A 14,983-nucleotide genomic window follows, 5' to 3' on the forward strand; every position below is an offset into this window, starting at 1 on the left:
TAAATCTCAGCTTCCTCATCTGTGAAACGGGAATAAAAATATAGCAGCCTCACAGGGATATTCTAAGGAACAGATGAATTCTAAAATAACCTAGAATGATCCCTGTCTCAGTGATTGTCAACTCCAATTTTTATCTGACGTTTTATGCACAACTCAAGTGATTCCATATGGATGGACTCCTGCAAGGTGCTAGCTATAAGATGCCCGTCATCTCAGACGAATGAGGGGCCACGGATGCAGCAGGAGCTTTGCCTCTGATCCTCAATGAATTATTCCATTTCCAACAATACAATCACAAGACACAAGGGATGTGATAAGCTTTCTAAATTTACGTGTCACCAAGAAAATGGACCTCCTCTATCTGATTGTCACTCGGAAGAATAATGAAGGATGATCAAGGGCATGGGGACAGTGAACATTTGAGGAGGAAGCTGCTGCTTTACAGAATTTGGTTTGTTTCCACTGACCTCGCCTATCCTGGGGAAAAGGAAGAAAAGGCTCAATTACTCAAAGCAGGGGTCGATGTATTTTAGGATTTATGAGCCGTGCTGTTTCTGTCACAAGTCCTCAGCTCCGCCAGTGGAGCATAAAAGCAGCCATCGACGATCTGTAAATCTATCCCTTTGGCTGTGTTCCACTGAAACTTTATTTATGGGCACTGAAATTTGAATTTCATGTAATTTTCATGTATCACAAAATATTATTCTGATTTTTTCCCAACTGTTTAAAAAATGTAAAAACTATTCTCAGCTCACAGGTGGTACAAAAAGAGGAAGCAGTCTGAGTTTGTCCCCCAGGCCATTGCACCAGCCTGAGACACAGACCTGTCATGGTTTGCTGGTTGTTTGGGTACATTATCTCACGTCTCTGGACCTCCGTTTCCTCTAGTGAGAACAAGAGATGGATCCTAAAGGAGCCCTGAGATTCCTTCTAGCACTAAAAGGCCAAGGCTGCGAGGTTGTCATCTGGTTTTATAGTCAGACAAACCTAGGTTCTAGCCTGGGATCTGCTGAGGGATGCTGGGCAAGTTCCTAAGCCCCCCAGTGCCTCAGTTGCCTCATTTGTAGAGTGGGGATAGCAATAATATCAACTTTAGGGTTGCTGTGAAGATTCAACTAATAGGACACTTGTGAACCCCTTTACTGACGTGTCCAACGAACGTTTATTATACTTAATATATACTAAGTGCTAACTATTGTATTAAAAATAACTTGTATTAATTGTAATAACAATTTTTTTTTTTTTTTTTTTAGAAAAAGCTGAATTCCTATTAAGATAATACTTTTTAAAACTAGAGAGTAGTTTTCTTCACAGCCCTGTGATAAAAAGCTGGCCTAAGTGGTGGGGAGGGGCTGCACCTTTTGAACAAAGCCCTGTAATTAGTGTCCACTACTGTTATCTTCTCTCCCATGTAATGAAAACAAGGAACAAATTTTGATAAATTAACCTTGTATCTCTGTATACAGCTCTCTCACTCCACCCAGTGGCAGGAAGTAAGTGGTAAATCATGTGGAAGAGATGGGAAATTTTTTTTTTTTAATTTTAATAATTATTATTGTTCTTTTTATAATATCCTCTACCAATAGAGCAAGATTTCATTTTAAACTCAGTCCCCTGTGACTCTCTATTGCATTTTTAAAGCCTGCATTGGTAGGTAACCATTTAGCTGAGTGGCTTTCAACAAGCAGATATTAATAAGTGCCTAGACTTCGACCAGCATGAGTTGATCAGTTATCTGTACACGTGGTTATTAAAGTGTTGTCCTGTAGCCTCATTAAAAAGCAACCCAGCCTTTAATAAATATTAGAAAATGTCAGCAGCACAATTTAAATGTGGAAAAGAGATCAATTTTCTTTGTAATTGTGTGCATGGGCATAAACACTCTGTTTGGAACTCTTGATTCTGTGTCACAGTTTAAAGCAGCCATGATAGTTTCTATTTAGAAATAAGGATGGGAAGGGAATGTGGAGTAGGTGTCAGCCACTTGGTGAATCAAGAAGAAACTAAGCTGAAATATTCACATGATGTCATTAACAAAAAGAATCTGCAGACTAGCAAGTGTTGTTGAAGGCTCCCTCCGTTCCCCTCATCATTTCCAATGACCTCATTTCAGTGATGGCTGTTCTTTCTCACCATCTTCTTTATGCATCCCTACTTCCCCTTCTAGCTGCTCTCAGAACCAGAATGAGGAAGTGATTTGTAATTCCTCTCCAAGGAAGGGTCCCTGGGCTGCAGGGCCTGCCCTGGCTTTGCTTCTCCCTGTCTTGTCCCTAGCCCTGCTAGCCAAGGAGAAATTGACCAGGGTGCTAAAAGGGAGATGCTGGCAGGGTCAGGGTAGGGCTGCTGTGGAAGAAACTTGGCATCCTCACTTCTTTCCCCTTCATTTTCTCTGTTTGACTCTTCATCTCTATTTGTTCCTCATTCTCTTAGTCATCTCAATCTCTAGTCTCCTCTTTGACCCATTCTGTCTCTCCTTCTCCTCTTTGTTTGTTTGTCTTTTTGTTTTTTGGTCTCTTTCCTCTTCTCCCTCTCTGTTTATCTTGTCTCTCTGTCTCTCCCTCCCGTCTCTCTTTCTGTCTCTTTCTTTTTGACTCTCCTGCCTCTTGCTCTGCCACACCCTCCATCTCATCTGTTCTGTGTGTATTTCTCTTAACCTGTTTCTGACGCCACCCCCCACCCCCGCCCTCACCTTGTGTGACAGATTTTCATTTGACCAAGGCCCCTCTGTATATTTCCCCTTTCTCCTTGTAGTCCTATGCCTGAACTTTCTATTTCACTGTAAGGTTCTCTTCCAAAACTGCTTGGCTCTGAGCTTGCCTAGTATGTGCTTAATAATTAAGACTATAATTGAAGTGTAACTGCAGGTATAATTAAATTCACTTTAGTGGATCCTGGAATTATGAAGAAATTAGGCATTTTGATACGGCCCTGCAGGAGTAGCTGGAAGGAGAGAAGGACCCTGTGTTGGTGTGGAGCTGTCCTATCCACTCTGTTAGCCTGGCCACCACCTCTGGTTGTTAACCTTGAGCACAGTGACCTTGTATGCTTGGATAGCTAGGAGTGGCAGCAGCTTGGAGCCTCCCTCAAGCACACTCAACACAGCCAGCTGCTGTGTGGCCCTTCTTAGAGAGAGGGGCTGACGGAAGCATCTAAGGACTCAGAAAGCTCAGGAACAACCCTCTTCATTTTCCCTGAGGCCATTTGGGTTTTTTATTTCAACCTTATAAAAAGAGTTATCTTGAGGTGTTGGGCCAGCAAGGTGCTTAGAAGAGGAGTCACCCACACTTGCTGCCTGAAGGTCACTTTGTATGGATGAGCCTGTCCATGGTTTTTCAGCCCATGCACAGACACATCCTTTGTGGGGGACACTGTGCCTGGAGGTACACGGTGAACAGATCTGAGCAATGGCAGCCCTTCCAAAGCATATGTTTAGTGGGGACAAGAGCAATGTCAGTAAGCAGTCCTAATAGTGCTGGGAGTTTAGATGTACAAAGTATTCGGGAAGCTCATTTTCCAATCCGCTACTCTAGGTTGGGGGTTGAGATGTGGTGACAAGAAAGCATCCCCAAAGAAATGTCATTTAAAAAGATAGTTCACGGACATATGGTGTTATCCAAGCAGAGAGGGCAGCAGAACTAAGGGTGGAGGGCATAGCAGGCTTGTCTGCAGGTTCACGGATTTCTCTGTCAGTCATTTTTCCCCCTTGGGTATATCTCATGTTAAGTTGGATGCTGAAAAGGGTATTAATTCAGGAACTGGCTAGTTGGTTATAAGGAAGAACAACCCATTCATCAGGAGGTTATTTCATGCATACTCATGGAAAGGAAGGTGAACTAACAGTTCTCTCAGTGGATGGGGGCCGTAATAAAGCTGGCCCACAGGAAGAGCAGGATCTGAGTTGGAGGCAGACCTCAGGAACATCATTCCATCCCTTGGTCTCTTCACTTGACTTCTCCACCCTCTGCGTATTTGCACTGTCTTTCTCTTATCTGCCTACTTATAACTGGAAGTCCTTTTCATGCTACTTTCTTTTTCATGGAAACCACCCATTGAGATTCTCTACAGAGCAAATCTAATTGGATTAATGACCATGGTCTGTATTTGGACCACCCTTGAGTGGGTGCAGTCAGTGTCTTGGAAGCAGTCAAGGTCTGCCTTGGGGCAGAGAATATGCCATGGTCCCTCATAGAGCAGGGACCGTGGGGACAGAAGATTTAGCCAGAAGAGCAGACATCCTAGTTGTACATGATCCTTGTTCTTGAATAATTTATAGCCTCATTGAGGTTCCAATGATCTCATGCATGGGAAAGCGCTCCATGTTTTAAATGTCAAACAGGAGTCACTGGGAAATCAAAATAGAGTCCAGAAAGCAAAGGATTTTGAAACTGAATCCTGCCAGTCAGTCACTAAGCCTCAGTGCTCTTGGCTTAAAAGAAAAAGAACTGATTTATAAACACTGAATTCACAGGTTTATTTAGAAACATCAAATTCACAAGTTCCTTGTAAGGGTCAAATAAAGTAATATGGGAGGACTTTGTAAACCAGACCTTTTGTTGTTGTTATAAGGATGATGATGACATATATTTACAAAATCATAAGAAGGACTTATTCAGGTATCAGAATGGGTGTGTCAACCATTATTTGAATGTTCATCCCACTGCTTCCTATTACCAGCCATACTTACTAGACTAGCCTTTAACTTATTTGCGCCTCAGTCCTCTGCTCTGTAAAAGGATGATAATAGCAGCTATCTCAGCGTATGTACTGAGGAACAGGGGAACTAATATACTTAGAACCCCAGAGCAGTGTGTGACCTGTGTGAAGCAAAAGCTGCTCTCTGCTTTTATTGTTGTTACCCTCCACTCCTAGCAGAACTCTTTCAGTCCAGTTACACAGAGCTTGGTGTAGACCTGTACATGGGTGAGACCTGTACCCACAGGAGGAGCCACATCGAGGAGAAGTAGATTAGAAGGTGAGGGATGTTCACGCAGATAAGACTGCCTCTTGGGGTGATGCATGGGGATCTGGGGAGCTGTGTGTTGAGAAAGGAAGAATTCTGAGTCTCTTATAGCATAACGTAGATTTTTTCTTCCCTGGCAAATTGGAGCCCAGGTGGAGAGAGCACTCTTAAGTCCATATCTCTGTTGAAGGAGATAAAAGTTTCCATCTTTAACTTTCATTGACCTGCTAGTCCAAAGATTGATTCGATTCTGTGTCTGTCAAGACTGATTCATGCTGTATCACTACTATTATACACAAGCCTGCAGATTAAGGTTGGAATCCGTTAGCCTGGCACCAACACCTGCCACAGTCTGATCCCCTGTCCTACTTTTCAGCCTCTGAGACCTTGGCTGAAACTTTACCAAATGAATCAAAATGCACATTGAGGTTGTTCTTAATGAAATAGTAAATCTTTACATCTGCATTAGTTAAGTTCCAGTGTGAAACAAATTGCCCCCAAGTTTAGCTGCCGCTTAGCACAAGAAACATTGATCATCTTACAGTTCTTTGGTGGGGAATCCAGGGCTAGCTCAGCTGTATCCTCTGGCTCAAGATCTCTCTCAAATCCAATCACTATGTCGGCCAGGACTGGGGTCCTGTTGCAGCTTGCCTGGTGGGGGTGCCGGGAGTGGGGGTTGTTGCCTATAGGCACACTCACACAGTTGTTGGTGGGGTGCAGCTCTTTATGGGTTGTTGGAATGAAGGCCTCAGTTCCTTGGTGCCTGCTGGCTGGAGGCTGCCCTGAGTCCTTTGTGTTGTGAGTTTCCCCATGGGGCAGCCCATAGCCCATAGCTTGGCAGTTGGTATCATCAGAGTGAACAAACAGAAAATCAGAGGGAGCAAGACAGCAGTGATAGACTTAGTCTCAGAAGTGACCTTCCATCACTTTTTTCTATATCCTTCCCCTTTAGAGGCAGGCTACTGCTCCAGCCTGTACTCAAGAGGCATGAACACCAAGAGGTGGCAGTCAGTCATCTGAGAACCATTTTAGAAGCTGCTGCAATTCATGGGGTCGCAAAGAGTCAGACATGACTGAACGACTGAACTGAATTGAACTGAACCCACACTGTGTTAATTAAAGTAATGCTCATGACATCTGTATACCTATGGCTGATTCGTGTTGATGCATGGCAGAAATCAACACAATATTGTAAAGAAATTATCCTTCAATGAAAATAAATGAATTTTTTATAAAAAGGTAATGCTCACTCCTATAACAACAGATATGTTCAGAGGCAATATAGTAGGGGTTTCGTTCTGATTCATACGAAGTGAGAGGGTGAGTGAGCCGGGTGCTTGGCTCTGCAGGGTTACCCAAGCATGGGAGTCATTGTCATCCCCCCAAAAGTTGCCATCCAATATTTTTCTGGCTGGCAACATTTCAGAAGGCAGACAAGGAAAACAGAGGGAATACAGAGAGTGACAGTGGAAGAAACTTCACTGACATGTGTTTCATTGCTAGTCACAGTGTATTGGCCAGGATTCAGTCACACAACCTCCCTCCCCAACCTAGAACGGGGCCTGGGAAATGTAGTTCCTGTTTGGCATCTCTTTCCCAGCAGTAGCTCCCCACTGTAGCAGAGGAGCATGGAGCTTTGGTAGACAGCCAGCCGTGACTGCCGCAGAGACTGCCATTTACAGAATGCTTTCAGACCTATTATTTCATTTGGTTCTCAGGGCGACCTATGCTACCAGCATTGTTATCCTCATTTTAAAGATAGGAAAACAGACTAGTATGCCTTTAGGACATAATTAGAGCAGAATTCAAGTACCGTCTCTGCCTCTTACAACCTGTGTGACTGTGGAGAAGTTCTTTTACCTCTCTGTGCCTCAGTTATCTCATCTGGGAAATAGGTACAACTAGACCTATCCAAATTCATTGTAAAGTTTTCATGTATCACATGTAAATCCCTTAGCATTGTACCTGATATATGCTTAATCAATATTCATTGTGAGGAAGATGATCACAGTATTATGTCTGAAGATAAAGAAGTTGATGCTCAAAGGATTTAAATGATTTATCCAAAACTACACAACTAATACATGACAGAGTCAGAATGGGAGTCTAGGGATTTTAAGTAACAACTTCCTTATGTTTTAAGTTCTTTCTTGTCACGAAGTCCATTCATCAGACTCCTGGGTAAGGCAGCCCCGAGTCAGCCTTGAGCCGAAGACACCATGTCCATTGTCCCCTTCAGCACGGCTTTGCTGGACCCAGCGTGCCAGGAGAATCAGTACCGTATCGCCTTCTCAGCTCATTTGTTCCTCCTTAATTCTTGCCTTTGCCTTTGGTATGAAACATGCTGACCAAGCATCTCCTTTTTATTTGTACTCTGAGGTCCTCCAAGGCCTATATTTCAAGGTCTTTGTTTATAAATAGGCTCTGTCTTGCTAACTAGATAAAAGCACTGGAGATGATGTAAGATGAGATATTTCATTAGACACTTAAATTTTATCACATTTCTCCCAGGGGCTTGTTCACATTGAAAAGAACAGAGTGGTGTTTTGAATGTTAAATAGTCACCAAAGAACACAATTAGGTGGGGTGGTTTGGCCTGCATAAGCTACAGACCCACCAGAAATGGCCAAGAGATGTCATCAGAGGCTACAGTGCTCGTTTTCATGGCATCTGCCATTTTTGTTAGGTAGAATGAGGATGAAACATAAAGGGACACATTGAATACTGTCACTGTCTCCAGGCAGTGGATTTGAGCCAGTGAGCAGATTCTCTACCTTCAGATCTCAGATTAGCTCATGACTCAGACCTTTTGTTTCAAGAGATTAAGATAAAGGACTTCTGGAATGAGCTGAAACTACATTAAATTCACTTGAGTGTGTGGATTACCAGCAGCAATTTTAGCTTTTTATCAGGCAAAAAATGTCCATTAGTCTCTTGCAAATCCTGTCTTTCATCTTTTTTTGTAGCTGGACTATCACTTGATACAGATTTGGTCACATCATCTTTCTTGTCAGTGACATTGATTAGAATCTTTTTTTAAATTTTCTTCCTGGTGAAAAGCTACAAGTAGATTCGTCCTGAGCATCTTCCTGTGTTATTGCCATATTCCATATCATTCTGACACCCTGACTTATCTTGCTCATTTTTGTGCGCACAAAGTTTTTTCTTTATATTCCATATTTAGACTATCCAATCAAAGGATACATCTATTTCAAAAGATTTTCCTCTTTCAAACTAGTTGAACAAGTGGTTGTTAATCTTTGTTCATAATCTTCTAAGAACCTCATTATTTCAATTTTTTTAATGCCAGATAATATATAGGCAATATCTTTTTAATGCCAGGCATTTGAATTAAAAAGAGGAAAAAAATACATTTGTCATCTAAATATATCTGAATAGCCAGATCTGGATCATAAAAAGTTGACCTGGATTGTAATTAAGTGGTGTTAGAAGATTCAGGCGGTCTTCCCAGGTGGTAAAGAACCCACCTGCCATTGCAGGAGATGCAAGAGATGCAGATTCGATCTCTGAGTCAAGAAGATCCCCTGGAGGAGGACATGGCAACCCACTCCAGTATTCTTGCCTGAAGAATCCCATGGACAGAGGAGCCTGGCAGGCTACAGTCCACGGGGTCGCAGAGAGTCAGACACGACTAAAGCGACTTAGCATGCACGCATGTGCAGGAGACTCAGGCATCTCATGAGTTCAGGTTGTATGAAACTTCCTGGGGCACCACCTTCAGTTCCATCTCAGTGACTGTGCAACATTCCCCCACTCCCTTCCAGGAACCAATGTCCACGAGGCCCAGAACATTCTCAGTAACAGCGGACTCCCCATTACTTCAGCTGTTGACCTGGAGGATGCAGCCAAGAAAGCTGTGGCCAGCGTGGCTAAGAAGTGATGCTTTGCCCTGATCCCTCGGAAGAAGTGCACTTACCCATAAAAAGGGATGGTTCTCTCATCACTGTGAAGAAAATGGTTATTCCATTGGGGAGAAAAAGGGGGAGAAGGGGAAGAGCAAGAATTACAAGTTTTTTGTTTAAAAAATTTTAATCTGTATTTTTTTGAATAAGATATCTAGACAGCTTAATTTCCCTTATAGCCTTTATTAATTTAATGTCCTGCATTCTCATAATTTTTTGTCATAGTGAGTCAGCTCACCATTGTTTTGCCAATTTTGGGGAGCAACCTACGAGGCCAAACAGTGTGTGTGTATACAGCATTTGAGATCAGGCCCTGGTTCATTTGCAGCAATTTTAGTGAGCATTTGTACTGTGTTTTAAAAAAAAAATACATTCTGTAAAAAAAAAAAAGTCAGAGATTACATTCAACAGTTTTGTCATCAAAAAGGTGCAGCTAAGACACTGAAACAGTAGCTGTTATAAACTGCAAGAGTTTTTGCTATTTTGAATTCCAACATGTTTAGGAAATCTGTGAAATGTATTTTACAATGGAAGATTCATAATTAATACCGCATACATGTATCCTACCGTTTGCCTTAATATTAAATATGCTGTTTACCTCATACTAAAAATGAAGCCAGAAGCCTTATTTGTGATTTTGGAGTAGAAGTTTCTCTTTTAACATCAGAAGGTTGATTCTTATGGAAATCTCTGATTGAGTCATTTCAAGATGAGACAACACTGAAATCAAATTATGCTGTGAGTGTCACTGTCTTCTCCCCCTTCCTATTTCCCTCCTGAATCTACCACCTGGGAAAATGTAACTGAGAGAATGTGGCTTTTTTGCATAGTGTCCATTTTTGTGGTGGGAAAGAATGTGATTTAGATTTGTATTAAAATTTTGGTAAATTTTTAGCTGTATGTAAATTTGAATAAAATCCTCTGTTTTATAAACTCTAAGATCTGTGTATTTCTCATTTTAATCCATTTTATGCATCATTTTTTTTTCTTTTACTAAGATACTAGTGTTTTAGGCAATATAGCTAAAGATAGAAAATTTGGGTTGTCCCAGAATTATTCCAGTTCTACTCAACTTTTTCAGTGACTATATCTCTTAGGAGATTACTTAATCAAAGGATGAAAATTTTATACACCCTGGAAGCCCAGGTAAGTGCCACAAATATCTGACAGGTAAAACATGGCCTTAGTTGGCATAGCACTGTAGGAAATATTCAGACATAATCTCCTCCCACTTATGCGGCTCAGGTTCCAACATTAGCAGTTTTCCTCTCAACGTACAAATGTGTCACAGACCGAACTTTTTTTAACCAGTTTGTACCATGTTCTCAAAAACTTCATATCTGGACAGAAATTAAAACACCATTGTTTTATAGATCTGTATTTATCATGGAGGAAGAACTCATTTGATAGATCAGTCTTATGTCCTTTATTAATTGTTACACAGTACATGAAAAATATCAACAGTGTCTTTTTAAGTGTGTTTTGGTTTTGATAGCTTAACTAGTCAGTATTGTAAAAGAAATAATGTATACTCTGTCCATTAGACAAAAACTACATATTTGAATCTTTTACCCTTTGTTAAGGCATATGTTCATCTGGCTGTGTATATGGATGTTTCTGATCAATACAGCTTGGAGGAGGGGGTAAAGAAATGAAATCATTCATATGATTATTTTGTTAAAGAGTTAATAACAAACAGCCCTTTGTTTTAAAAGACGTGGGAAGCTGTATTTTCTTGGATGCTCAAAGCATTGAGTTTATGTGGTTTTCATAGTATCCCTAGTGCTGAACACAGTATAGTTTCCATGGATTTTTATGAAATGAATTACTGGTATGTGTTAAGGCACACAGACTGAGGGTACACAGTAGAATTGGAGGCAATTGGTGGTGTGGATCTGAACCCTATATATTACCTACTCCAGTGTGCCCTGTATTTCTGACCTTCTGATGTCCACTTCAAGTCTTTCAGCTGTACTATATGTAAGGGTGAAAAATAATTTCCTTTAAATCTGATCAGTATTTGTTATACGTGGCCCTATCCTAAACAAGATTATCTGTGAAAGGAAATGAGAGTCTAAATACAGTACTCAGTATCCAAGAAGCTTAAAGAGTAGTACACACTTTTTACCCAAAGTGCTTTGCATGTAAGATTTTAATGAGTTTGCTAGTCTACCCTGTCAGTCTTGTAGAACCAGCATCAGATTTAGAGGGGATTGAAGTCCTGACCTTCCCACTTAGCAACATTCACTTCTTTGGGTTGAACAACCTCTTGTATTTGTGTAAGTTCTTTTACAGTGGCGAAAAACCAACTCAAGCTTAAGAAAAAAGGTTGAGAGGGGCAAGATGGTTTTGTTCCTGTAATTACAAAAGGCAGACATTTTCAGCTACAGTTAAGGCTAGATCCAGAAACTCAGAGCCTCAGAATGTGAACTCTGCATCTCAGAGATGCTAGTCTCTGTGTTGGTTTCATTCTCAGGTGGGCCATTTCCACAAGGTGGCAAAATGGCTGCTGGCCATCCCAGGTACATATTCTCAAAAGTTTGCATCCCTAAGAGAGAAGGAATGGGGCAGGGGGGCAAAAAAGAGTAAAGGATGTGAAAGGAAGGGAAGGAAGAAGGGAGGGAGAAGGAGAAGGGAAGAAAGGAAGGAAGGAAGGTTGGTTCTCTCCTGGCACTTCTAAGAAATATCCCGGAATTTAGATGACGATTTTAGGTCAGAAACTTACCTCTGAACCAGTCCTCTGGTCAAGAGTTTACAAGGCTCTGATGAGTCCTCTCTGGGTTAAATCCCCACTTGTTGGCTTGATAATGAGGCCACCCTCATTCAAACTACCAGAGCTGAGAGTAAGAAAAGGAAGGGGTAATTCCATAAGAAACCTGGGGATCTAATAAGAAGAAACAGTGTTTTCTGGAAAGGAAAAATAAGAGAAGATTACCACACTCATCATCTGTAGAGCAATGATGTTGAACAAGTTCTGTAAGGATTCTTCCAACTCTGAAATGTCATGATTTTATTTTATTAATTTCTCATCATTTCTTGGCAGTCCATTCTTAACCTATGCATACAAGTTACCAGGTTTTTTGAATAGATGCTGCTTGAGTCATCTAAATATTTGACCTTGATTTATTTGTCTAGAACAGTAATATGAACTTAAGAAGTATTGGCATTGAGGCTCTTAGCTCAATTTTGGTTTTCTATATAAGTTGTAATTCAAGTCATGAATTAGTAAAATAGGAAACTTCACATGACCTTATTAGATCTGTGAATCACTTAATTTGTTATTTTACAGTTTATATACTATGACCATCCTTCTCAGTTTGCTATCAGCATGAAAATAAAGGTATCATCTGAAAGAATTATATTATTTATATTCAATGTCATAATAAAAATGAGAAGAAAAAATGTTTTGACATTTCTAAATTAAACATTTAAAACTGATTATTTTAGGATACAGTGTATGTTAAATGAAAAAAATCATATAATCATGGTAGAAAAAATACTGTGAAGAAGAGCAGGAAAAGCTATGTTCTTCCATGTCCTTCTACATATGACGTTGGCAAATGTAGGCTTGAGGGACTATATAGTTTTATTGACACAACTGTGCCATTTATTTACATTCTGTGGTGGTTTTCATGCTTCACCAGCAGAATTAAGTAACTATGACAGAAAATTTATGGCCCTAGACTATTTACTCTGGACTTCTGCAAAAAACGTTTGTCAAACCTTTCTCTGTATTAAATAAAAAAACAATTACAGTAATATCCCCACAATGACAGCTCAGATTATTATTTCTAAATCTGGGAAAGGCAGATTTAGGCATTAAAGTGAAACAAATAAATAAGTAGAAAATAGGATCTCTGACCTTTGGATTTTAAACCCAGTGAAAATTGATTTGTCTACAAAAGGACATTTGCCAATGAACACCTTTTTAACTGTGTTACTTTGTTTCTTTCCATCACCTCAAGAAGTGCCTGCACATAGCTAGGTGTGCTTCTGAAATAGGCTATTCTTAACTACTTACAGGTGTGTTTGAATAACATCAAATCATGGCTATGAATATTGAACTCCCAAAGAGCTGTACCTGTCGAGTCACACTGAAAGTGGTCCTTGCTAATTTTTGTGCATAATTTAATCTTTGGGTCCTGGGAAGATGGTAAGAAAGCAAAGAAAAAATATTTCAGTGCACCTGATCTCTGCAATGTTACTGTAAAGGCATTATTCCATTTTATCTTGAGGAACAGTAACATAGTGAGATAAAGTTGCTGTGCTAAAGTTACATAGTTAGTGGCAAGAATTTAGGCTTCTGGGCTTCTGGTTTTTGTTGAATTCTATCTCTTCTAGTGCATCATTGTTCAGTAGAACTTCTGTGATGATGGTGATGGTAAGTATTGGTGCTATCCAGTATATGGCTACTAGCCACATGAGGCTATTAAGCACTGAAAACTTAATTTTAAAGATTATTTAGTTTCAATAATAGTCTCAGTAGCTGCCTGAGACTTCCCTAGCCTTCCAGTGGTTAAGACTCCATACTTCTAATGCAGGGGGTGGCGGTTGGATCCCTGGTCGGAAACTAAAATCCCACATGCCACATCGTGTGGCAAAAAAAAAAAAAAAAATATCCACTTGTTGTTGGTAGCTACCATTTTGGACAGCATAGCCCTACAGTCTAAATCTAGTGGGTTTTTATGCATTACTTTGATGTCAGAGGAGCTCACATTGATTCAGTGCTTACTGTGTTCCAGGAACTTAACAGCTGTTGCCTTAATTAACCTTCTTAGCATCTCTGTGAATCTCTCATTCCTCTATTACAGATGAAATGTTTTACAGGTGATAGGTATCTCAGGGAAGGTATAACATGACCAAGAACACAAAACCAATATGTGACTGGTCAGGATTCAACTCTGATCTTCTGAGTCCAAAACTAGTGCTTTTTACTTAAATCTGTCAGAACCCAAATTCAGTACAGTTTTGCTGCTGATAGCGATGGATAATTGCAAAGAATGTTGGAGGCAAAGATATTTAGCAAGCTGAGTAGTTCAGTGTTTTGCCTTTTAGTGTACCCCCTGCCCTGGGAAGGAAAATTTAAAAACTGAAAGATTGCCCTCTGCAGTTGGACAAGTTGTATAGACCGTAACAGGAATGGCACGTTTCCATACCCACATAGTAAAGCCTAAGATAGGGGCCACTCTCTGGGGACTTAATTCCAAGTGTCTTCTTGTTAATTCACTGCTTTCTCTAGTAACACAGAATGATGACAAAACAAGACAAAAGGCAGAGGGATAGGAGAGGTGAAAGCTGAGACAGTGTTATAGCAGTGGGAGAAAATTTAGATAAATGTATCATTCTTCTGGACACGGAGAAGGCAATGGCACCCCACTCCAGTACTCTTGCCTGGAAAATCCCATGGATGGAGGAGCCTGATAGGCTGCAGTCCATGGGGTCGCTAAGAGTCAGACACAACTGAGCGACTTCACTTTCACGCATTGAAGAAGGCAATGACAACCCACTCCAGTATTCTTGCCTGGAGAATCCCAGGGACGGCGGAGCCTGGTGGGCTGCCATCTATGGGGTCGCACAGAGTCGGACACAACTGAGGTGACTTAGCAGCAGCAGCAGCATTCTTCTGGACAATTTAGATCCAGAACTCATCTCATGTCTTGATATTCAAGATAGGCCAGCAGCAGTTCTCAGGTACATTATGCCGAATTCCACAAAATCCAAAATTAATTAGATTTTATATGCTAACTGTAGGAAAACACAGGTTTTTGTTGTTGTTGTTCCTCCATTATGTGCACCAGAAGTATGTGGAGGCTTTTTTTTTTTTTTTTTAACTGGAAGCCCTTTTAGACCTTTTCTAGCTAGAGGAGAAAGAAAGAAAATAGAATCATTATCTAGCAGTCATTTAGAGATCTGTTCTCAGAGATCAGACAGAGACTTGTATGGACTACAAGATTTGAAGGTTCTTATTTGGAGTTTAAGTTATATTTTAATGTTGAATATTCATGTACTCTAAATCCTTATAATTATTTTTCCTCAAAAAAATAATTTTTGACTTTGTATTAAGAGTACAATCTGCAAAAAAAAAGACAAGATAAGTTGA

The 14,983-nt window shown here is 40.4% G+C and overlaps 1 protein-coding gene across 9 annotated transcripts in view; it reads left to right on the forward strand.

Annotated features, from left to right (window-relative positions):
* Positions 1 to 14,983, forward strand: part of SUCLG2 (succinate-CoA ligase GDP-forming subunit beta) — a 626,520-nt gene that overhangs the window by 263,071 nt on the left and 348,466 nt on the right. For 2 of the 9 annotated variants that reach the window (XM_081528439.1, XM_081528440.1), the window contains exon 11: positions 8,746 to 9,822. The exons of the other annotated variants lie outside the window; for them this stretch is intronic. In XM_081528439.1, the coding sequence (XP_081384565.1) occupies positions 8,746 to 8,861 (116 nt within the window). In that variant the 3' untranslated portion in view covers positions 8,862 to 9,822. Of the gene's footprint in view, positions 1 to 8,745; positions 9,823 to 14,983 lie in introns of those variants that run through there. 9 annotated transcript variants of the gene reach the window in all.

The sequence above is a fragment of the Giraffa tippelskirchi genome, chromosome 9 (genome assembly GCF_054371585.1).
Source record: "Giraffa tippelskirchi isolate mGirTip1 chromosome 9, T2T-mGirTip1v1.2.pri, whole genome shotgun sequence".
NCBI classification, from domain to species: domain Eukaryota; kingdom Metazoa; phylum Chordata; class Mammalia; order Artiodactyla; family Giraffidae; genus Giraffa; species Giraffa tippelskirchi.